This window comes from Chenopodium album, chromosome 11, assembly GCF_948465745.1.
Source record: "Chenopodium album chromosome 11, dcCheAlbu1.1, whole genome shotgun sequence".
Taxonomy (NCBI): Eukaryota; Viridiplantae; Streptophyta; class Magnoliopsida; order Caryophyllales; family Amaranthaceae; genus Chenopodium; species Chenopodium album.
The window spans coordinates 33095012-33121693 of record NC_137844.1 but is presented as its reverse complement, the minus strand read 5'-3'; the positions used below and the strand labels follow the sequence as shown (position 1 = coordinate 33121693).

General features: G+C 37.8%; 1 protein-coding gene and 1 long non-coding RNA gene across 3 annotated transcripts; both read left to right on the top strand.

Annotated features, from left to right (window-relative positions):
- The first annotated feature begins 801 nt into the window (after nucleotides 1-801).
- Nucleotides 802-24919, top strand: LOC145568790 (putative protein S-acyltransferase 16). 2 transcript variants are annotated; one of them, XM_081628190.1, is made up of 8 exons: nucleotides 802-1338; nucleotides 1450-1473; nucleotides 19131-19223; nucleotides 19301-19402; nucleotides 19574-19651; nucleotides 19799-19897; nucleotides 19985-20080; nucleotides 24300-24919. In XM_081628190.1, the coding sequence occupies exons 1-8, from the start codon at nucleotides 1063-1065 to the stop codon at nucleotides 24408-24410; spliced, it is 879 nt and encodes a 292-aa protein (XP_081484316.1). In that variant the 5' UTR covers nucleotides 802-1062; the 3' UTR covers nucleotides 24411-24919. The 2 variants fall into 2 exon arrangements, with proteins under 2 accessions (XP_081484316.1, XP_081484317.1); XM_081628191.1 differs by lacking the exon at nucleotides 1450-1473 and having other exon boundaries at nucleotides 24300-24915.
- A 754-nt stretch (nucleotides 24920-25673) lies between these two features.
- On the top strand, nucleotides 25674-26286 carry LOC145568789 (uncharacterized). The gene is made up of 2 exons (XR_014095959.1): nucleotides 25674-25813; nucleotides 25996-26286. It is a non-coding gene; the product is annotated as an uncharacterized LOC145568789 (long non-coding RNA).
- The last annotated feature ends 396 nt before the right edge of the window (nucleotides 26287-26682 follow it).

The following is a 26682-nucleotide window of genomic DNA, read 5'->3' as shown; positions in this document are numbered from 1 at the left end:
TCAATAACTTCCACTTCTCTAAATTTTAGATAAAAAAAAATTCATTTTCACTTTTACTATTTACAATTCAATATATATCTCCATATATAATTGCACATTTTTTAACAACATTCAACTACAAACATATTTATTGTGTTTTTTCATCTTATAAAAAAGTTAATATATAAACTACCCACTTTACTTTTTAATTTTTGAGGGAACTACCCACTTTACTTAATATTACAAATATACACACTAATTTTTTATAACACAATATTGGAAGGATTTTATATTATAATTGCATGTTTTATTTTTTTAATTTTGTATTATCCCAACGCTTGAAAACTTCAATCTTAAAATTATAGGCATTTTATTTATTTTTGAAAATAATATAGCCCCCCTTAAGTTCACTAACTTTTAGCTGGCCACTTTATGAAATTACTCGGTTAGTGTTATAATGGTTACTCCGTTACGGATATAGAGCTTACTTAGTTAATAATATAGGGGTTATATTGTTTTCAGGGTTACTCAAAAAGTATAATAAGGGTTTACCATTTCAATATAATATAGGTTACTTCATTTTTCTACCAGTAACCGTATGGTATTGCAGCACACAGAAAACACGCTAGCATAAGTTCCACAATTTTCCTTTAAAAAAAACTTCCTACATTATTTTCATTTTAATATCTTACTGTGTGATATATATCCCGTGCATTTTACACGGATATACTCTAGTTCTCTAAATTTTAAAACAATACCTCTTATAATTTGTTTCCATTCAATATGATTTCTTTCAATATCCAATCCGATTTCAAAATCCTTGATTCGTACGGACCAATTTGGTACAAATCATAGATCCTAGAACTAGAAACAACCCGATCTTTAAAAACTTGTAAAATCAAACAACACCCGTGTGACCACGCAGCTACCGTGGGTGTCATTCTTCACCAAACTCCCAACCTCCGCCTTTACACCCACAAATTCCCGCTTTCCAACACTTCCGCGGGACACCGTCTCCGGTGCCTCCGCCTCTTTCTCTACCATAAATACCATCAAACTCAATTCAACAAAACCCACAAAAAAATGAGCAAGAAAAAGTGTATAATAACACTTCCAGTGGTAATGGTAGTTTCTGCAATCTGCTACATCTATTATGCAACTATCTTTGTTTTCATTGATCGATGGTTTGGTCTATTTTCATCCCCTGGTCTTATGAATGCTTTCTTTTTCACTGCGATTGCTATCATTTGTATATTTACCTATGCCATTGCAATTGTTCGGGATCCGGGTCGAGTTCCTTCTTCTTTTACACCCGATATTGAAAATTCCCATAATTCGATCCAGGAGGTTAAGCGCAAGGTAATGTGATTTTTCTTTGAATTTTGTTTAATTTTTTGTTTTTGTTATTTGGGTTTGTTTCAGATTTGTGTAATTTTTTGTTTGCGTTTCTGTTGGGTAATTTCGCTCAAGGGAATTGCATGGTCAGATTTTAAGGTGAATTATTCATGATCCTTGTTAATAATCTAGTTTTTTGGTAGAATTTTATTAACTTTTGATCCGTAATTAACTTTATGGTAGATCATAGTGCCTATTTTAATAGCACAGAATGGTCGAAAAATTGATTCCGGCTACATTGGTATCTGCCTGATTATCATACCTGCCTGTGGAAGGGCTGTGCACATTCTTGTGAAAGGCGGTTGTTTAAGCATGTCTAGCCAGTTTGATGTTCTGTGTCGTGCCTAATCGTGTTGTTTTTACCATATTACTTATTAGTTTTGAAGTAATGTGACATGTGATCAGATTTTCAAAATGATAAAATGGCACATATAAACTCACATCTAATCAATAATATGATGTGGGATATTAAACTGGCTGGTATAGCGGGGAGAATATGCTGAAATGATGATGCAGCATACAAGGAGTGGTTTTGTTGGCACATGACATTAACCATGTAATGGTGAATTGATTATCTCCGCAAGAGTTAGAATAGCTATGGTGATAGCATGAAGAATCTGATTGAGTATTTAGGTAATAGGGGAGACTATGGTCAATTTATTTGGAAATTGGTTTTTAGCCTGAATGCGTGTTACTTGATCACTGTAGTTATGAAACAATGTGTTACTTGATTACTTGGAGTCGACAATGCACTATATAAGGAGTGTCTTGTTGGGAGACCTTGGGACATGACATGAAACAATCAGAAATATGCAGTGGTTAACACAGCGTCTCTGCAGGACTACAGGAGTTAGGGTTGCTATGGTGACCCTTTTTTAATTGATGTGTGGTGATAGCATAAAGCTTCTATTTGGGTGTTGGGAAGCTGTGTCTTAGAGGTGTCATCTGCTGTCACTGAAGACACAATGCATAGAGGAAGGCTTATAATCTTCGAACGCTTTTGGCAAAAGCATTATATGCCTCGTGACATTTTGGGGTCTCTAAGTCATTGATAAATATCCCGAGCTTTATGATGCTGTGGGCTTCTTCATAGGGTTGGGACATGATATATCAAATTTCTAGGTGTCAGCCTTTAATTATAGACCCCGAGTCTTGGTAGAAGCTACATAACTGTGACTTGTCACAATAAATTATATAAGTCACTATAACATTATTAAAAGGCCTAGCTGCATAACTAGATGGTAGTGAGTTTTAGATTTTCAAACTATGTCACCATTACATTTTTATTTTGTGTAATATTTAATAAGCATAGCCTCTCCCCTGTAATTCTATCTTATATGGGTGTTTTTGCTGCCGCACGATGTTACTGTGTAGTGATGGCATGTAGGGGTGTTCAAATCCGGGTATCCGGGTTTTTGGGTACCCGAAAATCCGGGTACCCGGATATTCGGGTACTTGTTAGCTTGTCCCATGTCCCGACCCAAATAATCCGGGTACCCGAGTTTCGGGTACTATGGGTACCCGGATCTGTTTTTTATTTTTTTTGTAAATAACTTTTTACTTAATATTATGTATTTATCCCTGCTGTAATTTAATTTATTTTAATAAAAAAAACCCGCTTTAATTTAATTTATTTTAATAAAAAACCTGCTGTATTTTTTTTGTAAAAATTCCAGATTTTCAGATTTTATTTTTTGTAAAAATCTGCTGAATTTTTTTTTGTAAAAACCTGCTTCATTTTTTTTTTGTAAAAACCTGCTGCCTGTTGTGCTTGATGCATGTTTTTCCAGAATTACTTCATGCATGTAATTCTTTAAAATGTAGCCCTTGACTGCCTTGAGTACCTGCTAGGGCTGCTACATTTTAGTAACCTAGTAACCTGTTTTAACATATTAAATTACATGTTTTAACATAATTAAAGTACTAATTAAAAGCTAAAGTTTAGGGGAAGTCATTAGTTACATAATTCCAAACATACAAATTACAAAGTACAATAATATAACAAAGCCACAATGCAAATTAAATAAGCTTGGAGGTCGTGTTTCATTCACTTGTGAGATCCGAAACATCAGTTGTCTCATCAATAATAATCGTTGGTTGCTCCAAAACCAAGTCTTTAATTCCTACAAAACCAAATAATGCAAAAAAATAATTACATATCAAATATATTATGTATAACATAGTAAAATAAAGTAATAGATAAAGTTAATTAAATCACCTTCTTCTTCCATACTTTCCAACTCAAGCAAGCTTTCCTCTATAGTAATAGGGACACTAGAACTACGCATCCAATCTTGGCCACAAACAAGAGCTTCTACCATTTTTGTGCTCAAAGAAGTGCGAAAGGAATCTAGAACACGTCCTCCCGTGCTAAAAGCGGACTCGGAAGCAACGGAAGAAACCGGAATAGCAAGAATATCACGAGCCATAGTCATAAGTATTGGGTATGTTTTTCCTTGTCCACTCCACCATACCAAAATATCAAAATCTACATCACTAGGCTCTAATTTATCCCCTAAATACTTTTCCAATTCGGTCATTCCTTTGGAAGATGAATCATTCCCACTCTCCCTTACAAAACTATCCCTTAACCGAGATACATTGTTAAGACCCTTTTTTTGCTCTTGTCCACCTTTTTCACTTTGACTTGTAGAGGCAAGGTTAGTAGAAGATGACTCTACTTTTTGTGCATAAGATTCATATAATGAATTCAATGCATCTTGAATGCGTTGACACAAAGTATAGGAACTACTAGCATCATAAGAATTACGCACAATGTGCTCCGTATACTTCATCTTATTCCTAGGATCAAGAATCAATGCAATGAACATCAAAATATTAATATTTTGAACATTTGCCCAATACTTGTCAAATTTCAACTTCATTTGTTTTGCCATTTTCTTAACATCATCATTCGGGTCACTAACATAGTCATATATTGTGTACCCAATATCATAAATCTCTTCCACAAAAGTATTTCCCGTCACATAATGGGATCCGGACAACTTCAAAGTAGCATTATAAAAAATTTCAAGAAAAGGCAAGAAACTTTGAATTTTATCTCAATCCTCATCATCGGGAGCACCCCCTACCGGTTGCTTCATAAGCTCTTTAATGTAAGGAGAGAACTTTGTTTTCATATTCTTAAAGGCTTTCCTAAACACTAAAGCGCTCTTAAGCATCAAATAGGTGGAATTCCACCTTGTTTCAACATCTAGGCAAACAAGACCTTTGGAAGTGATTTTCTCCTATTCAACACAAGACTTAAACTTTTGAAGCCTAGAAGGAGAAGACCTCACATATTTCACAGCAGCTCTAACTTTTAAAACAGACACATTCACATCTTTCAAGCCATCTTTGACAACCAAATTCAAAATATGTGCGGCACATCTCATATGCAAAAACTCAGAATTCAACACACACCCATCCCAAAGATTAAAGATTTTTTTCAAGTATTTTATAGCTAAATGATTTGAGCTAGCATTGTCAACTGTTACAGTTAAAACCCTCTTTATATTCCATTCTAACAAACATTTTTCAACAGATTTATCAATAAGCTCCCCAAAATGACCAGCAACAGGACAAAAGTTAATGATCCTCTTATGTAATTTCCAATTATCATCAATGAAATGAGCAGTAAGACATATATATGACAAATTTTGACCCGATGTCCATGTATCTGTAGTAAGACATACTCTAGATGACAAATTATTGAAAACGTTCATTAACTCCTTTCTTTTTTCAATAAAAAGACCATAACAATCCCTTGTAATTGTAGCACGCGAGGGAGGAACAAATTCAGGACAAGCAACTTTACAAAACTGACGAAAACCTTCACGTTCAACGAAAGCAAAAGGCAGCTCATCTACAATCAACATTTTAGCAAGTGCTTTTCTAATCTCATCATAATTATATCTCCACAATTTAGGAACACTAACAGTCTAAACAGTCCCATCAGTATTAATGTGTGTCCTAGACTCAAAATCTAAGATTGTTTGAGTTTTATCTTTGTAAAATGGAGCTTTTTTACACCTTTCAGTGTGTCGCTTCATGCCATTAGTTCCATTTACACTTTTACAACCAATTTTTGTTCCACAATAAACACATTTAGCATGATCTACATCATTTGCAAGCACATAAAGTGTTCCCAAGCATCAGAGGTTTTTTTCTTCTTACCTCCATTGTTTTCGGCTTTTGGTTTTTTCCCCGCTCTCTTCTTCTTATGCCATGTTTTCAGAGCCTTCTCCAAAATTTCTGCCTCATCACTATCAGATCTTTGGTTCCCAACTGTTTCATTTGAATTTGTCACCATCATGTCATCAGAATCTAACATTTTCTGGTAAAAAAACAAGCATACATCAATTCAAGACATATACTGTGAGACAAATCGGTCCATTCATTTTAGAACTGAAAATTACATTTATACTAATCACTTAATCTGTCAATGCCTAAATACCGAATTGATAATCTATATATTATCTTGAAACTAAAATTCAGGTCATACATGATAATTTAATCATCAAATAATGAAATAATTCAAAATAATGCAACATAATTCCAGCAAATCAGCAAAAAATAAAAATAAAAATTAGGATAAAAAAGAATTCGAGCATGTATGAATTTGTCATCTAATTAATCATCATAATACACTCAATTAGCACGAAATACACTATCAATTAGCACGAAATACACTATCAATTGGATTACCACAAATTACAACGAAATTAAACTCGCATGAGAATAGAAATTACCTAGACTGAAGCCTTAAACTCACTTGAACTCGCTTGAACTAGTGAAGGGCAGATCCATGCAGGAAGAAGAAGGCAAGAAGAAAGAGCAGGAAGAGAGAGAGAGAGAGGAAAGAGGGAGCGGCGAAGAGAGAGAGAGAGAGAAAGAACCCTAATTTCGTGAAAAGGAGGCAGAAGTGAGGAGTTTGAGGGGGGTTTTTTTTTTCTTTTAATTTTTAATTCGGGTAATTGGGTACCTGTTTCTGAAAAAATCCGGCCCATGTCCCGACCCGGATAGAAGGCAGTTTTCCCGGGTCGGGTACCTGTTTTTCTGAAAATTCCCATCGGGTATTTGCCGGGACAGCGGGTCGGGACAGTCGGGTCGGGTTTTTTTGAACACCCCTAATGGCATGGCACTGTGTCATCTATGTAGTGGTAGCAAAGAACTCCATCCTCTCATCCTACTCAGCTTGTGTCCAACATCCTAACTACATGGCAATTCCAAAGATAAGAGCTTTATTAGTTTGAATTGCTGAGCCTAGATAGCATGGTATTCTTAACTTGGTGCCTGGGCCCTTGTTATAACTCTCTTCCTTGTTTTGTTAATTTATTATCTAATTTCCTGCCTTTTATTGAAAATTCTTATGGAAAAATGTAGTGGTGAGATTCTTATTAAACTTTGGGTATTGTATGTTTAATCAACTATGGATGCTACCCATAGGATCCATCCATGTAATGATGAGATCAATGGCATCATGAGTGAAATTTTGATTACTTTATTTATTTATGTTTGGGTTGTCTATTCGCCGTGAGATTAGGTGGCGTTAATCAAAAAGTCACGCATGGTTAATAGAATTACATGTTTTGTTTTCATAATTACATCAGTCTCTAGTTAAGTAAACAAGAGTGTAGTGAGGAGTACATGATTGTGTATTAGGGTGCATACGTACATGACTGTGTAGTGCATTTCACACGGCCATGTAGTATAGTTTTTATCTCTTATTGGGATATAATTAGGATATTTTTTTATTAGGGATTACTTTTGGGTTTATTTTGTCTTTCGGGACTCGTTTGGTTGAATGTAGGAATTGTATATTCCTTGGAATCTTAATTTTCCATGTAATTGGATTTCCTAGGAAATTCTATTTTCCGTGAATTTGTCAACCAAACACCACAAAAGAATTCTGTTTAGGGTAAAAATACCCTAGACACGTGGTCCAATCAGGTCAATTTGGGATGGGTCCAATGTGGACCACTTCTCAGCTCACACAGCCTCAGATAACAAATAGAATGGTAGTATTTAGGGCCCAACCCCCAAGAGCGTTGCAAAACGGCGCAGCCCATTTGGTCATCCTGACCTAATGAAGGGCACATTTTCCAACGACCCTATAAATAGGGAGATTCCCCCATTTTGGGGACAACCTTCAATTATTACAGCAACCCTACATTCTCTCACATCAGAGAAAACACCTGATCTCGGAATCCGAGAAAATCTCAGATTTACCTTTTTCCGCACCTTTTCATCTTCTACGACCAATACTAACTTGATCGTGGCGCCGTCTGTGGGGAGAGTAACTCTAAAATGGTTCTAGAGTCTATACCGCCGCCTTAACCCAATCGGCCTAGAGCCAATGGGGAGGTCTATATAGACTAGGTTACAGACAACGACTCTGAAGTCGAAACCCATGTGTGGCCCTAATGGGTCCCTCATCTCTAAGCACATCCGTGCGAGGGATAGACTGGAATGGAGCAACAATGAAGCTGGTCCCAACAACTCTACTGGACCACCGCCTGACACCCCAGACGACAAGGGGTTAGACTCTAGTCACCCGAGACGAACTCATGAAATTCATGACAAGTTTCAAGGGTGAAATCAAACACCTGATCAACAAGAGGACGGCTGACTCTAGCAAGGGTCAGTCGGCCAAGAAGACTCCTAAGGCTGAGAGGAGAAAGCCAGTGAGAGACAAGCAGCGTACTTCACATCCATAGGAGAAGGCCACACCTGCCATTGACTGGTCCAAGATCCATGGGCAAAAGGAAAGTCATCCGAGCTATTCAGCCGGATGGCAGCAAGAAAACCTTCTTCGATGCTCGACACATCATCGAGCATAACAGGAGCCAGCAACTGTCTGAGTCAACCTGTACATCGAGCTTCGCATACAGCTTCAAAAATACCTCCGCAAGGAATCCTCAATCCTTGCTTGAGAGCCATACAGGCGGCAACAAGGTTGTTAGGATGTGATCCTACGTTGGATCGATGAGGGGAGTGAGATCGAATCGATAGAATCGAATAGTAGGATCGTAAGATCCTACTTAATAATGAATAATATTATATATTATGCTATAAATTAACTTAAAAACATTTCTTCTAAGGGATTTTAATGCTAAAGACATTGGTTTGCTTTAAGAAATGTCAATCTTCATTTAGCTTTGTCCGTATGGTAGATAGAAGATTAATAAAACAAGTTTAAATTGATAAATTATGTGCAAATTTGTCAAGAATGAGACCTTAACAATGACAATTGCAAGTTGTCAATTGATAAAATCATATTTTTGTCTCGGATTTGCTAATTTATTAGCGATAATTATTGAATACATTAAATTTAGGTTCATATGACCTAATGAGTAATAAAAAAAATATGTCAAAATATATTAAAGTCTCATATTATAGTGAAATGTTGGATCAGATTGTAGGATTGTAATAAAATCGTAGGATCGTGTTGAGATCCTACCACTCATAATTAATATCGGAGTAGGATCGTAAGATCCTACAAACTTTAAGATCCTACCAAAGACCCGGATCGATCATGCAATTTTGGATCGTAGAATCGTATGATCGTAAGATCCGGACGGGATTTTAACAACTATGGGCGGCAAGTCCGTCCATACAGGCCCTCAGATGATTGGGTCAGTCCTGTATGTGCCTCGGATGCCATACGGGCAATATGTCCCACCATTCATGCAGTCGGCCCTCTTTGGAGGTCAGGCGGCACATAATGTCCAGCCTGGACTAGCAGCTCCGACTGCTCACACTAGGTGAATAAACCTCTGCGTTCACCATGGAAATAATTGAGGCGGCACAGTCGGCCAAGGTCAAGAATGTCTTGGTTGGTGCCTATGATGGTTCCACGAGTATCACCTTATGGTCTACACCAACCTTATGCACATGCAAGGGTTGGATGACGCCATGTGGTGCAGATGCTTCCCGACTATCTTGAAGGGCATAGCCCAACAATGGTTTGGCAATTTGCCAGCCGGATGCATTGATAGCTTAAAGAGGCTTACCTTCTTGTTTGCTTCCAACTTCTCGATGAATATTCCTGCCAAAAAAACAAGCCTCGACTTGAGCAACATACGGCAGGGAGAGAGAGAGACTCCGCTCCTACGTCAGGCAATTCAATTTGGTGAGAATCCAGATTCAAGGGCTCTCTGACGAAGTAGCCTACACAGACTTCTTTAAGGGTCTGAAGGACGGGTTAACATTTAAGTTTGACCTTGTTAGGAAGAGGGTCTTCACCCTTCAAGAGGCGTTGATGGAGGCAGAGAGCCTTATTAAAGCCACCGACCTCTGCTCGTCCAGCCATCAGTCAGACACTAAAAAGTTTGACAAGCAAAAAGAGAGCCGGTTTGCTCAGCCGGTTTAGAAAGCAGAAGAGAGCAAAAAGAGAAAGGAAGTATGGGCACTTGATGAATCTGATGAGCTGACCTAGAAAAAAAAAAGAATTCAAACCGTACGTCCCAAGGTACGAGTTTAATAAAGATTGTTACTCCATCCTCATGGAGATAAAGGATCGGCTGACCATTGAGAAGTCGAATCCGATGAAGAGTTCCGTCTAGTCGCGGAACAAAAATAAATACTGCCACTTCCATGAGGAAGTTGGCCATGAGAACGTTGGACCGTCTAGCCACAAAGGGGTGCTGAAATCTTACATCTTGAAGTCCAAAGTGACTGTCAAGACGAATCCTGGACAGTCTTCGAAGACTGTCTAGCCTGCTAGTAGCTCGGACACACTAACAAAGAGCCGGTCTACACCATAGCAGGCGGGTTCACTGGAGGTGGCCCGACCATTCGGGGCACCATAGATCATTTGAAAAACATGGTCAATTCTGTTGATGAGGGACATGCGTCAGCCAGCAGCACCTTCCCAGAGGTCGTCATTACTGAGCGGGATCGGGGTAAAGTCCGCCTGCCACATGACGACCCGGTTGTCATTGAATGTAAGGTTGCTAACCAATTGGTTGGTCGAATCTTTATAAACACGGGTAGCTCCTCTAACCTCATAAGCTACAAGTGTCTGTCCAAGTTGAGGTACAAGCTAGACAGCCTGCGAGACGTCTCCCACCCTCTTGTTGGTTTCGGGGGAGGGGTCGTGCACCCAGTCGGACAAATTCACTTACCCATCTGGCTGGGGGAGAAGGGATAAGGGCAACATATGGTCGTCCGGTTTTTGGTGGTCGAAGAGCTGACTGCTTACAACATTATTCTGGGCCATCCTAATCTGAACGAGTGCAAGATCGTCATCATCCCAGCTCTCATGTTGCTAAAATATGAAAGGGATGATGGCTTTGTTGGCTTCCTGAATTGGGGGATCAGAAGACGGTTAGGGAGTGCTATCTCTCAGACGTGAAACCCACGGTTGCAGCAGTTGGCAGGGAAGGAGCCAATGTACCTTGACGATGACAAGGACTCTGATCCAGCCCACCAGCCGTTTGGCTCGAAGAATGTGCCTGCTACTTTCCAACGAATGATTAATACTGTATTCATTAATGAGATTGGGAGGAATGTAGAGGCGTACATTGATGACATGATAGTCAAATCCAAACTATAGACAGATTATCTTGCTGATCTCTGAGAAACTTTCACCACACTAAGGCGACATAAGGTCATGTTAAACCCCAAGAAATGTGTTTTTGGTGTTGAGTGTGAGAAGTTTTTCGGATTTCTAATTGATCAAAGGGGGATAGAGGCTAACCCCGAGAAGATACAGGCGGTAATTGACGTGAAGTCACCTCGCACTGTCAAGGATGTTCAAAAACTCACCCCGGTTGCCTGGCGGCATTGGGGAGATTCCTCGGTCGGTCAGGTGACAAATGCCTTTATTGCTGAGGCGGCCTTTCAGAAATTGAAAGAACACTTACACTCTTTGCCAAGGCTTGTTAGCCCTCTGCCAAAGAGACGCTTTACATGTACTTAGCCGTCTCAGATCATGCCCTCAGTGCCGTTCTCCTTGCTGAGAGAGACGACATTCAGCTCCCGATCTATTTCATTAGCCATATACTCAGAAATGTTGAACTACAGTACCCCATGGTTGAGAAATTTGGCCTTGCTCTTTACATGGCTCTCAAGAAGTTGAAACCTTACTTCCTAACACATCCGGTTGTGGTCTACACAGACTAATCTCTCAAACGACCAATGACAACCTTGGAGTCATCCGGTAGGATGCTCTAATGGGCTATTGAAATGCAAAGTCTTGAAATCACTTTCGAACCGAGAAAGGCAGTGAAAGGTCAGGCATTTGCCGACTTCATTATCAAAATGACAAGGCCGGTTGTACCGGACAATGCTGATTAGGTTTGGAAAGTGTATGTAGACGAGAGCTCTACCATGAACGGCTGTGGTGCAGGCATAATTTGTCTCCTGATGAGGGCAAATATGAGTATGCACTTCGGTTCAAGTTCCAGGCCTCAAACAATGAGGCAGAATATGAAGCCTTGTTAGCCGGTATCCGCTTGTGTAAGACGGCAGGGGCAACCAAAATTGACGCTTGCTCTGATTCACAGTTGGTCGTAAGCCAATACCATAGTGACTATGAAGCCACCCATCCGGCTATGATCAAATATCTTCGGGCGGTCAAAGCTGAAGCTGGGACACTTGAAGAATTCCATTTGAATCAATGAGCCGGATGCACTGTCAAAATTGGCATCCTTCGCCTCCTGTGATACGCCTCGGTCAGTGTTTGGGAAGTTATGGAAAAACGAAGTATTACCGAAGAAGAACCCATTAGAGTACTTGACCGAAGCTCTACCTGGATGGATGGCATTCGGGCATACCTGCAGGACGGCACGCTACCTAATTCACCACAGGAAGCGGTTGTCATGAGAAAGCGGGTTGCAAACTTCGAGATGAGGAACGGAGAACTCTTTAAAGCAGGTTTCTTATAGCCTCTATTGAAGTGTGTTACCCTAGAAAAAGGGCAGGAAGTTCTCGAAGAATTGCATGCAGGATACCGTGCATCTCATATAGGCGGCAGATTCTTGGCTACCAGGCGGCAGGTTTATTTCTGACCCACTCTTGAGACAGATGCCATGGAGATGGTAAAAAAATGTGATAAGTGCCAAAGGTTTGGCAAGCTCATCCGTTTCCACTGACTTGACAGCAATTCATAGCTCAGTCCTGTTTGCTAAATGGGGCATGGACATCTTAAACGGTACATTCTGGTGGCTGTGGATTATTTTACCAAGAGGGTTGAGGCAGAGGCTGTCAAAAATATCAAGACTAAGGATGTCATCTCTTTCATTTGGAAGAACATTATCACCCGGTTCGGGGTACCTATGTCTATGGTTTTTGATAATGGCCCTCAATTTGAGACGCCTCGCCTCAGGGAGATCAAGAGATCTCACATTGTTTTGCATTAGTCGGCCGACCCAAGCAAACGGCCAAGTTGAAGCCTTCAATAAACTCATCTCAGACGGCATTAAAAAGAAAATAAAAAGGGCCAGTGGTTTATGGGCCGAAGAATTAATTCATGTCCTATGGGCCATCCGGACAACCGAAAATGGGCAACCGGTGAAACCCATTTCTCATGGTTTACGGGTGCTGAAGCCGTTTTGCCCATCGAGCATTATAAGCCGACTCTTCGAGTCATGCTATACGATGAAGAGGCAAACTTGGAGGCCATGCGGCTAGCATTGGACTTACTCCCGGAACGAAGGGGCAATTCCGTCTTGCGTCATGAGATTTACCGTCTGAGAATGACACGTGCCTATAATAAGAGAGTGCATAAATGGCTTCTGAAAGAGGGTGATTTTGTGTTACGGAAAATAGAGGCAACCGGTAGGCCAATTAGCAGGGAAAGTTAATTACTAATTGGGAAGGTCCCTATCGAATTTATGAAGAAGTAAAGAACGGCACCTACCGCTTGGAATTCCAGACGGTATGCGGCTGCCTAGAATTTGGAATGTAGATATCTTAAAAAAGGTTTGTTAGAGTTGAAAATTTTTATAGATGAAAAGCCTATCAATGAAAGTTGCTTTTTATTTCCAATTCCTTTATTTGTTGCTTTATATACATTCGCAATGTTTGAAATGCCGCTTGTAGAACGTACAGACGGCGCGCTTTTAAGTACTAGAAATACTAAACTAAGTACAAAAACTAGTAGCTAAATGAATGTCTGGCGAAGACATGAGGCTAATTGCTGGATAATATTTGAATTTATAAATTCGTCTGCTCCAATATGAGTAAGGCGTCCGGCGACACCCATTCGGGTGGAATCCTCGTAGAGAGCATTGCACATTGCTCTACAAACATATGCAGACAGTCGAAATTGAACGGCCTAATTGACAACTCATAGTCGTCTGACCAAAGTAATCCAAAAAGAACAACTAAGTCCACGAATATCGGATGTCTAAAGACATCGGCCGAAGTTCTAACTTAGATTATTTTTCGAAATTATACAAGTCCACCTAATGGGGCAAGCGGACATAGTGTAATTGGATTGCAGATACCCCAGACGGTGGCAAAATAGTTCAATAAAACTATTTAAACCGGCTGGGCAAATGGCTAAATCGCTTGCTGTGTTGGACGGTTGTGTACTTGGTTTGGGGCAATCACTACTGTGATTGATTGACTTAGGAACATCTCATACTCCTTGAAGTATCAAAAGTTCCCAAGTCAATCAATCAATCAAGCTTGGAAACTAACCACACAGCCGCCAGGTAGCCGGTTGGTCAGTTGCCGCCTGTTATTAAAGAGTTAGGCAAAAATTCAAGTATATATGTATGTAAAGATTCAAATGCAAAAATTGAAAATTGAAAAATTTAAAAATTGAACAAAACCAACGCATATTTCTAAATTAAACCCGACCAAATGGCCGGGGATAATGTTAACCGGATATGCATTAGAGAAAGACAAGAAAAAAAGAGATTGTTGAATTGCCCAGTCAGTAAAATACAAAGATACACGACACGCAGGTCGGAGAAAAACTTGGCATACTGCCGCAGAAAACCTAAGACTGCTGGGGCGGAGGCACCACTTGGGTCGGGGGCGGGAGGTCTTCTACAATTTGCTCGGGTTGAGCCTAGCTAGGGTCAACCAGAGCTTCGTTGTTCGGCTCATCCTCCTCGTTCGAGGCAATTTCAATGCCTTGGCCAAGGCCATTCCATGAAGGGAGGCGGCGCCGTCTCCTTTAGCTGCTCGGCATCGTACACCTCGGTGGCATACTGGTACCGCAGGTTGAAGAACTCCCAATTGGCAGATGACACAGGTGCACGCCACGTGGCCCTTGTGAGGGGCAAATGTTTAGGGTAAAAATACCGTAGACACGTGGTCCCAGAGAGGGACACGTGTTAGCCTCAGATAACAAATAGAATGGCAGCCTTTAGGGCCCAATCCCCAAGAGCGCCGCAAAACGGCGCAACCCATTAGGTCATCTTGACCTAATGAAGGGCACATTTTCTAACGACCCTATAAATAGGGAGATTCCCCTATTTTGGGGACAACCTTCAATTATTACAGCACCCCTACATTATCTCACATCAGAGAAAACACCTGATTTCGGAATCCGAGAAGATCTTACATTTACCTTTTTCCGCACCTTTTCATCTTCTACGACCAATACTAACTTGATCGTCAAAGGCGGAGCTCCTACCAACCGGAGTCTCCGTGTTTTACAGGTACAGACCGCGTCGGACCAGTCTTGGTGACATAACTCTCCCGAGAGACCAAAAAACACCCAAAACAAATTCAATTACTAGGAATTTCAACTTCCTATGTTTTTTTTTCATCTACTAAACGACACCTTAAAATCCTATTTATTACCTTATAAATAGGCGTCTTTACATTAATAAAACTGAAGAGTGATTATTGAAATTATAATTTTGAACGTATTGTTCTTTGCTTGAGACTGCAAACAGGCTTTCGAGATTAAACCAACAACTTTGATCGAGACTCCATAGTTGAACCCTCATACTTTGAGATTGGTTTTGAGCCTCCTTTCGAACACCAAGCAAGTGCACATCATTTGGTATCAAGAGCCACTCAAACTTTTTCAAAAAATTTCATGATCTAAAAAACCCGGTTTGAGTACAGATTTGTTTTGCTTCGTTTTCCCTCGATACCAAGGCTTTTTGACAATTCCTTTTTTTTTTAATCTAGATTTTTTTAGCTGTTTACTTTTCACCTATGAAAGTCCAGAATTTTTAGGCTTGGTTTGCTAATAAACTGGGTTTGTTTCTGTCAATGGGTCGATGCATTTGTTCTGGACAGCAAAAATGTTTTCAATCACATCTTGAGTTTTACTTTGGATTTTTCAGCGATTCTTATTGCGTTGGAATCTGTAACATTGAAATATCATCCTATAAAGTTTTGTGAATTTTCTGAGTAACGAATTTGCAGTAGCACTAAACTTTTGACAAACCTGCTTTACCTAGTTAGGTGGCATCATCTATGGAGAATTAAATTGTATTTGCAGCATTTATAAGATGAAATCCAGAAATTCACCACGTATGGATAAAATTATAAGGAACATCAAGAATCTCTTAAATTTTTTTAGGATGCAAAGGATAGATTTTGAAGACAAGGATGATAAGTTCTCTTGTTTGCAAGGTGTGTCTTGTGAGGAAAAAGTTGAAGAACCTAACTTTGAGGTTATGCATGAGGAAAAGATTGAATTTTCACCTTGTTCTAACCTGAAATATCCAGTATTGGAGCAATCTAATAAATATTTAATAGATGCAAAGGAATGTTTGGAACACAGAGTTGTAATTTTGTCAAGCTTCATCTTAGTTGAGGAAGATAAATTTGTGGCTTCTAAGTTGGAATCAAAAAGTCAAATTTCTTCTAGTTCCTTTGACGGCGATAATTTAGATGCAACTATTTTCATGAATTATTTCAATGATATTAATTGCATTGACAATGGTGTGTCGTCAATTATGTTCTTAGATCATTGAATTGAAACTCGTGGTGCATTTAATTATGTGAGTTCTAAACATGACATGGGTGGATGGACTAGGCATATTCTTTTGGTTCATGTTTGATTGATTTGGATGATATCCATGCTTTGCTAAAACTTTAGACTAGGTTTAATTTTATATATATATATATATATATATATATATATATATATATATATATATAAAGGGGGAGTATGATGCGGATCAAAGACATCATGAGTGGGATTTAATTACTTAATTTATTTATGTTTGAGTCATCTATTAAATGTGAGATTTGGTGGCGTCAATCAAAAAGTCACACATGGTTAATAGAATAAGTTACTTCCTCCGTTTATTTTTAGTTGCATCAGTTTCGTAAAACGGAAGTTTCGAATTAGTTGCATCACTTTCCTTTTTAAGTTAATAAACTCTATCTATCTCTCTCCTATCACATTGGTCCTTTTTTTTTTTTAATTCTTTCTCATTTCCAAAAGTTGTCTGGGAATCCGCAATTTGAAAAGTTATGCAATCGGAAGTATTTGTTTTCATAATTAGTTCAGTCTAAGTGGGGTTTCTTTAGATGCTAGTCGAGTTCGAATTTGGGGTAGCTTGGCTCGACTCGACTCGATATCGACTCGTTAACATATCGAGTCTTGAGCGTTCACCGAGTCGATCTCGAGTAGCTTGCTAATTGATTCGTTCTTAATAGAACCTTCTATTTAGTGTAACATTTGTTCTTTCTCATTAATATTGTATTACAAGAAATATACTTCCTCTGTTTTTTTGTAGTTGCAACAGTTTGACTTTTACACTATTCATATGTTTCACTTTGACGATTTATACATAAGTAAAAATATAGCCGTGTGAGATCTTGTTAGATTCGTCTCGATTTGTACAATTTTACTATCTAAAATTTATAATTTTTACATATTGATAATCAAAGATATTAACGATTCAAAACATGCATCGGCAAGCGTGAAAAGAGAAATGTTGAAAAAACAGAGGAAGTACATATGATGTGAGTACATAAATATTATAAATTTATTAATTATTTATGAAAAATAAAGTTTTTGAATCGAAATATTTTTATTTTTATAAAATATAATAATGTATGAAGAGATTCGAGTTTCTCACGAGTTTTCGAGTCGAGTATTGAGCTACTCGACTCGACTTGACTCATTAACATTTCGAGTCAATCTCGAGCTCACTCGAATCTAGTTTTGACCGAGTCGAGCTCGAGTAGCTTGCGAGTTGTCTCGTCTCATAAGCACTCTTAAGTCTAAGTATTCTTGTTAAGTGCGTGACGGTGTAGTAAGGAGTAAATGACTGTATAGTTGAGGACTAGATGTACATTTGTACATAACCTGTAGTGTATTTCACATGGCCAAATGTACCTCTTAGTCCTCAACTACACTACATGGTTATGTACAAATGTGAAAAGATATCTTGACTTTTTTGTGTAACTACTAGCCTAAACATTTCCTATTCTAAAATTCTTAAGGAACTCCGCCTTGCCACAACCACCACGAATGCAACTGATTTCCAAACCCATTACCACCTGCAATTGCCAACATTGTATAGCAATTTAAAGCAGCAGGCAAATTTTGTGCTAATGCCTTTTTATTGTCTAATACTGTTACTAAGTGCTTCCTCAGCTCTACTACCAGCATTTGATGAATGCACTAAGGTACAGTATAGATCAGTGAATTCTCAAAAGATTACCTGTCATATAAGAAATACAGAAAAGACAACATAGGGAAAAATTGATGATGTAGCTAGACTTCAAAGATGAAAAACGAATGCAGAAAGATGATCAAGAATTCCTATAAAATACCCCCATCTCAAGATCTTTCACCTAATATACTATTTAAAAAGCACAATGGCACTTAAGTGGACTTGTTTGGCAAGACCAGGAACTTCTTTGTGTACATGATGGCTGATTATTTAATGCATCTTCGAATATCTGCCTGTTTATTTCTGTTATTATTCCCTGGAAAAATGTTTTAATAATGGTATGCCTCTGTAATTAGCCTTCATATGCATCTGTTAGCTATAGCTTCTTTGTGTTCTGTTTAGTTTTGTGTCTTATTTATGAATCATAGTAGCTATGCACTACAACTAGTACTAATGTACAAGATACAAGTGATGATACTATGATAGTAGTTTTATTGACCTCATGTATACTGTATCTGTTATTTTTTTTGTTACTCCTTTTGATGGGTTATTTTTCTATCATTTTAGGGTGTCAATTCCACTGTTTCTTTTGTTCACAGTAGTCTGATTTCTAATGCTTCGTTGTTTCCCTTTTTCCTTCCTAACTTCCTCTATATTGTGTGTTTCTACTCTTTACACTCATTCCAAGTCAATTAAGGAGTCTATTTAAAATTGGATATGTTTCCCTTTTTCCTTCCTAACTTCCTCTATTTTGAGTGTTTCTACTCTTTACACTCATTTCAAGTCAATTAAGGAGTCTACTTAAAATTGGATATTATAAATATCACCAAAAGTAATCCTTAAAACCATTTTGATACCCTGATCTCACCATTATACTTGTAGGGAATTCTCATGCATTTTGGACAAACCTTGATATGGATGCTTCTGAATCCTCCAGAAAATTTCCCAACTATGTTCTTTTTCATTCTTTCACTTTTTTTTTTTTCCTTTTTCATATCAATGGGATTTGAATTGAATTTCTACCAATGTGGACTAGAAGCTATAACTGCTTGTTCTGGATATGCATCAAGGTTGTATCATCCTTGTTGATTGATGATCAAGTCTGGAATGATTTAATTGATAGTTTGTTCTGGTGTCTCAAATGTTTTGGGATGGCAGAGTGATTAATCTGGTGCTTATTCATGTGTGGATACTCTATTGCAGAGTGGTGACTTAAGATATTGTCAGAAGTGCTCCCATTACAAGCCTCCTCGTGCACATCATTGTCGAGTATGCAAAAGATGTGTTTTGCGGATGGTATGCGTCTGTCTAATTGTACCTGACTGAGTATATTGTAGTGGATATGCATTTAAATGGTGTTTTATGAATGCCAGGACCACCACTGCATATGGATAAATAATTGTGTAGGCCATGCTAACTATAAGGCGTTCTTTATCTTTGTCCTATATGCTGTAATAGCATGCATACACTCTGCGGTACGTTCATGTTGTGTCATCTATGCTTTCTTTTCCTTTTTATAATTTTATTTTATTCTGAATTTGTTTATTTATAAATGGTTATACATTTATTTCCTTGAAGCGATTAGTGAGGGATTAACAGACATTACTCAAATCATATTTTTGATTCTTACCCTTTTGCATTTTCAGGTATTGCTTCTGGGTAGTATAGTTTATGACACTGTAAAGGATGAACAGCAAAATGAAGAATCATCAAGAACTGTATATGTAAAGCTTCCATTGCGTTTTTCTTTCTCTTAATCATTTTATTTTGGGTAATTGTTGATTTAAATTATTCAATGTTCTAGGATGTTTATTTTCTTGCTTGGAACCCATGTGGGATATTCATTGTTCAATTGTATATTTTCTTCACAGGTGGTATCATGTCTGCTTTTATTTCCTTTGATTATAGCACTTGGCGTTCTTCTTGGCTGGCATATCTACCTGACTCTACGAAATAAGACTACTATTGAGGTTTGCATTCATCAAATTGGTGTTATATATTGATCATTTCTTCATTGCTGAATGGTTTTTTTAATTTATTTTGGACATACATTGCAGTATTATGAAGGAGTCAGAGCTATGTGGCTTGCTGAGAAAGGAGGAGAAGTGTACAGACATCCTTATGATCTTGGTGCTTTTGAAAACTTGACTTTGGTAAGTTTCCTACATATCACTAGTAAATATTTTGCAAGTAGGGTATAATGTTGGTTTAGAACAAATTAATTTCGTGCATATGATTTGGGCTGTGTGCTTTAGCTTTCTTAGTCATAACTATTTGAACTTATCTCTTCAATTTAATCGGTTTGAACTTTTCTAATTATGGTAAAATCTAGGGTAACTTACTAAATTTCTTTTTGATTTGAACTTGCTTGAATTTGTAGCTTTTTTTCACTATAAAAAAGAAATTGTGTGTGTGTTGTGTGTGTGTGTGTGTGTGGGGGGGGGGGGGGGGGGGGGAGGGGGGTGTTGGGATATGTAAGTTTCAATCTGTTTCTAAGGCTTGTGGCTGAAGATAGGACATGAGCAAGGATTTGGGTGTTTATTATTTGGCTTGCAAGTGTTCTTGGAAGGATATGATTCTTAATCTTCAGTATTGTGAATACATTTTCTTTTTTCATATAAATTATCGTTTTGAATTGCTGGCCTTGAAAGCAACTATAGAATAGCCTCACTCACTAGCTACTTTTAGTGTCTGGAGCTTACAAAAGATCCCTGATCTTATCTACTTTTTTTTTTTTTTTTTTTTTTGACTGCGATCTTAGGGAAAAGGGTTGCAGAGGGGGTGGGTGGGTGTCAGATTGTGTGTATGAGAATACAGGTTTAGCTGTTTAGGCCCTAGGCCTTGCTTGTTCTAACAAATATTTGTGTCAATCAGCTTACAGAAACAGAACTAAACTGAAAACTATGGCCGTTAGCTCATAATTTATAATGAGGGGTTTAATTTTAATTTTTTTATTTAAGGAGCACAAGGATGAAACAAAAGCAAGAAAGTTGCAATGAATTGTATCTTGATATATTAGGTATAAAACAAGGCGAAAATTGCTAATACATATGCTTTAATGCCAGTCCCTTGCTAGGAATTAGCTTGGTTACAGCACTAGTAATGGCAGAAATTAAGATATAGAGGATGATTATAGCCTTAAGATGAGAATTACGCTAAATTGGATGATAATTCCTCTTTCGAGAGGTGGATTCTCTCCTAATATGAGCTTTCAAGAGGCTCACTCTCTCTCAATAACATAACCTCAACAATATTCAACATCCTCATTATTCCTCCCAATGAGGCCTATTTATAGAAAAACTCTCATAACAAACTCTCTAACTTATTCCCCAAGCTACTACTAGTAGGCTATGACTAACATACCCTTCCCCTAATATTGATTCCTTGCATCCCTTCCCTTGCAAGTTGCAACAAATCTGCAAAAATACTATTTATAGACTCATAATCCGTATAGGAGTAATAGGTTTCCCCTATTTGATTATAATAAAGCATTATAAAGCTGTGTGAAACAAGGACAAACCCACAAACATTATTTGATAGAAATTTACTATCATAAAAATGATAAAATACACAATTACACATCAAACTAAGGCAAAATTGATTTAAAACACCTATGTGGAAGCTTCCTTGCAAAGACCCAACTAGTTATGAAATTGATTAAATTGCAGCCTTACTTGTTGGACTTCACGCTAATTCAAGGAAGCTAACAGCTTAACTAAATGAAAACTTACTTTGTATCTCCGTGTTACAAGCCAAAAAGTCCCTGTAAAACTGTAGGCATCATTCGAAGCGCGACTACGTTAAGCATGTTGTGAATATGCTTGACACTCATAGGAAGTGGGAATTGACATTATACGATTAGGGATAAGGAAAGTAGGGAGTCGCCAACAAGTTTTTAAAGAACTTGTAAATCGGTCACGGATCATTTAAGGCAACCACGAATAAGAAACAACGATAAGCAACAATCATTGACCCGTGAAGGTTACACTCCATTCATAATCCATGAGATTACTAACTCCATATGGTTCGGAATCACCAAAAGGAGGATCGGGGATAATGGTACGAAGTGAGTCATGGAGTCACATTCGCCCGTATTGGCCTCTACTTGATTCTTATAGTGAAAAGTGATTCCTGCGATCTTAAAGGCATGCAAACAAATATTTAATTTGCTCCAAACTATCATTAGGCTAAATTGGCTGAATATTAATGCAGCACATAATTCTAAAATATTGTGATCACTTGATTAAACAATAAGATTAAAAAAGAACATAAACAGGTCGTCCAAATTATCTTATTAGTCGTGATTTTTCAATTACATATTCCCTTTAAACATGCAATATGGTGATCAACAAAATAATGATAGAATCAATATTAATATTGGAAGCAATTTAATCATAATAACCTTAGTCAAATCAAGTCATAATAACCCTAATCATGATATTAGCAACAAGAATAAAAAAAATAAGAGTAATTAAGTGATTAATTACTCACTTTCCGCGTTTCCTTGAATTGCTACATCATGAATAAACTGTTAGTAATTTCAAATAAAATATAAAATCAAATTAAATTCAATTATATCTTTCACGCCTTGGTTTAAGGACGGAACCTCGGGTCAAATATGGACTCCTTGGAGTGCTTGGGGGAAGTATTGTGGTAGAATAGGGAGGCTAGTGTTTAGGCTAAAGAGAGAGAAGAGAATGATTATTGGTGCCCCAAAACTGAGGAAATCAACCTCGTATTTATAGAGGGAATGAGTAGGGTGAAACACGGAACCCTAGAAGTGAAAAGGCGCAGTGGAGAAACCCTAGAAAAACGCCGCGACACGTCGCTGGATACCGTGACACGGTACGAATTGCCGCAACACAGCAGAATACCGCAACGCGGTGTGTCTGCCATGACACGGTATTCAGCTCTTCCTTAAAACTGTTCAAATTCATTTTAACCCTAATTCTTAATCATTAAGTACGTGATATTTAGGTGCAGTTTCAGGATTCCGGGCTTATTTAGACTTAGGGTTTTATTATTTATTAATCGGGCTTAGTTATTTAATAGCACGAAATGAATTAAAGAAGGGTTTGGGCTAGAATATGAGTTGGACTGAGTTTGAATAAATGGCTTGACTGATTTGTTGACTGAATATGGGTTTTAAGCACTTTTGAGATTAAATATTTAACCCGACTAATAATGGCGGTGAAAGGTTGTTCATCATCGGGTTTGGTTTTGGGGATATATTTTTAGGTGTCTACAAAAACAAATTCATTAGCTCACTGAAATATTCTTCTTTTGTAGTTGTTACCAACTTTCACTCATATGTTGCATGCAACTATTATGCAAAGATTGCGAACTACTACTTCCGTTCTAGGATTTCTTTTTATAGAAACTACATATTTATTGGAACTTTTAATTATCAACGCATAATTTATCTCAATGACTTTGTTTGGCAATTAGTTCTTAGCTGTTTGCATCAACTATTTTGACTAGCCGTTTATGTAAAAGTGTTTGGTATATTAGTTGTTTTGGTGAACCCAAAAAGTTCTTTCAAAAAGCTCCTAACAAAACACCCCAATGAGCTTTTTGAAATGAGTTTTTCCCAATCCCCCCCCCCCCCAACAACAAACTCCATCACTATCTCTGCTTAGAGATTGTTCAACAAGTCTCTAGCCAACTAAATGGAGAGAAATAAATTAACGGAGGACCCATGTGTTGAACAATCCCCCCCTCCCCCCAAGTAAAAAAAAAAAAAAAAAAGCTCCTAACCAAACACCCCTATGTCTCCTCATCACATGGGTCCTTTCATTTTTTTCTCTCCTATTAGCCGGCGAGCGACTTGTTGAACAATCTCGGGATCTGGGGAATAGAGTTTGTCATCATTCTTGGTGGATGGTGCTGGTGGTTGTTGGGGGGGGGGGGGGTGTGGGGGTTGGGGAAAAGAGATAAGTGACAAGTTGATCTCAACCAGCAGTAGTTGAACCACAACTCTAGAATACTTAACATCTGACACCTTCATGGCATATATATCCAGCTGGCTGTAACAAGTGTAATTAACTTTCATGGAGATGGTTGACACAAATTACTGTTTGGACAAGATGGGGTAACAGAAGTTCTAGTTTCAGTAATTCAAATAAGATAAATTGCAGCTTATAAAATATGGGAAAGGTCAGCATTGTTGTCAAACCTTGTGACGTGCATAGCGGAAAAAGGAAATTGAAAGATAGTTTGAAGTTGTTTGGTGCCTATGAATTTACGTTTATTTCTGGTATGCTTTATGGGATGTCCTATTAGAAAAATCATTCTTTCAGTACTGGCCTTGACTTTTCATAATATACCCATTTCAATAATTAATTGTTTGGTTGATTTTCCCTTCTCCAATAGGTCCTTGGGCCAAGTGTCTTCAGCTGGATATGCCCTATCTCAGGCCACATTGGTTCAGGTTTACGCTTCCCTACTGCATATGATAAGCTTACTGAATCAGCATCAGAATAAAAGGAAATGATTTTGGCTATGAAGCTAAGTCATTCAGTTTACATGGTGTTCTTGGGAGCGCATATGGTTTCTTCGTCCAGAGTGTTTTAGATGCAGCTGCTGAAATGGCTTTCATGTCAGTGTCTAAATGCAAGTTTTAAGGCTGTCATTACAGATTAGCCAAAATATATCAAAAGTTGAATGATTATTTGATATGGATAGTTGTCGGTAAAATCTTCAGATCTGGAGTTGCAAAATACTGGAGTCTGAGAGACTAGAAACTGTTTGTGGCTGGTATACAACTGGAGTCTGGATATCACAACACAGCTGAAGCCTTGGTTCCATTAGTTAGGAGGATATTATTCATCATTCAATTTGTATAACACAATAGTTTTGTAACACAAGAAACTTGTAATATATATGTGTATTTGTAATCTGAAATACCAATGGTCATGCGGTTTCTTGTTCATGAAATGAAAATAAAGAAAGGATTGAAATTTATGAGAGACTAAAAAACTGTGATATCCTCTTTGCTGAAGCATTTGATAACAAATAAGCATAGACAGTGAAAAGGTGTACTGATATCGAAATGATTAACTCAAAATTCAGCTTCTTTCACTACAGTTGTTACACATTGGATCATTGTCTTCATTATCTATGAAAAGTTACTGTATTCTAACATAATTTAGAGAAAATACAGGTTTATGTTCAGAAAAACAATGTTTATCTAGTGGTATTTCGGTAAATAAGTCAACAACTATTTTTAAATGGGGTCTCCATAAATATAGAGTTATTTAGGAAAATGTGATATTGACAAGGATATTTTGTTGATTTATTTACCGAAATCCCATAAAATAAACGATTTTTGTTTATCAGAAAGATTAATTGGGGCTCCCTCATTGTGCATTCAATTTCATTTCTTATTTTCACTTCCAATATTATTTTCTAAACCTGGCCTTATTTTTTAAGCAAGCATTGCACTTACACTTCCTCCACAAGTTAGTAGGGCATAAAACCTTATCCAATAATTTACAGAAGAATATGAAATCTCTGACGTGGCCTCTTATCCATACCCCCACAAGGCCACAAACCTGCTAATTTAAGCACCCTTGTTCATCATCTCCTTGGCTTTACCTTACCAAAATCCCCTGAAAACTTCTAAAATTTAGTTTAAAACTAAAGGCAACCATGACCTCCTTCAAGTCCCAATTTCTGGTGAACCCATTGATACCGTCGCAAATAACAGCAACAAGAAATTTAATCACGGTTAGATCTCCTCCTAACCTTCACCAGAAGAAGAGGTTTTTAGTGAAGGCAGCAGTGGGAGAATTATCCTCTGACAGCACCACTTACTTGATTGCTGGTGCTGCTGCTGTTGCTCTCCTTGGTACTGCCTTTCCCATCATTTTTTCCCGCAAGGATACGTACGTGTTCTCTTCCTCTCTCCCCCTGTTTATTATACATTCCAGCGTACCTAATGTACTTATTTTTCGACATTTTGGAGTTTATGTTAAAATTTTGAATTTAGGAATGCATTATTTCAATCGTGAATATCTTTAATTACTACTTAGTAATGTTTGATAACTGTGTGTGGTATTTCATACAGGTGCCCAGAGTGTGATGGCGCGGGTTTTGTCAGGAAATCAGGAAGCGCGCTGAGGGCAAATGCAGCTCGCAAGGATCAAGCTCAAATTGTATGTGCTAATTGCAATGGCCTTGGCAAGCTCAACCAAGTTGACAAATAAAGTTTACTCCTATCGCCTTTTAAAATCATGCTTTTCGCCATCTAAGTAGATTAATTTCATGTTTGGATTGACTAATTGTACAAAACTTTGGAGGTCATATTCCTGTAATAATCTTAATTGATTCAAGACACGGGAATATTCGTATGTGTTTAGTATTATTGGTGATTGTTACAAGAATATGACTCCAAAAAGTTCATTTAACTTCGAGTTCATCAAATGTGGGATTACTGTACGAAAGATGCCCAAGAGTTCCAATTATATACTTGTATGATGTATCTTTGTTAATCTTTTCCTTTGATACATTGTCAGCAAGATGAAAATCTGATACAACCTTTGTGTTTGTGAAATGCTTATGAACTTAAACAAGGTCAAGTTACATCAATTGGCATAAAATATGGTCTACAATCATTGACACTACCTTGTTTGTGTACTCAAATAAACATGAACATAATATATAAAGCTAACAAAATCAATAGAATGGTCTGTAATGACCAAGTTCATACTTGTATCATTGAGTATACTATTTGGACAATATGTGTCTTAATTGA

What these genes read in the sequence shown, in the direction of transcription:
- LOC145568790 (XM_081628190.1), top strand. Translation starts at nt 1,063, where the DNA reads ATGAGCAAGAAAAAGTGTATAATAACACTTCCAGTGGTAATGGTAGTT. An exon ending in TCCAGGAGGTTAAGCGCAAG is followed by an intron (nt 1,339 to 1,449) that starts GTAATGTGATTT and finishes ATTTCGCTCAAG; the next exon opens with GGAATTGCATGGTCAGATTT. An exon ending in AAAGATGTGTTTTGCGGATG is followed by an intron (nt 19,224 to 19,300) that starts GTATGCGTCTGT and finishes TATGAATGCCAG; the next exon opens with GACCACCACTGCATATGGAT.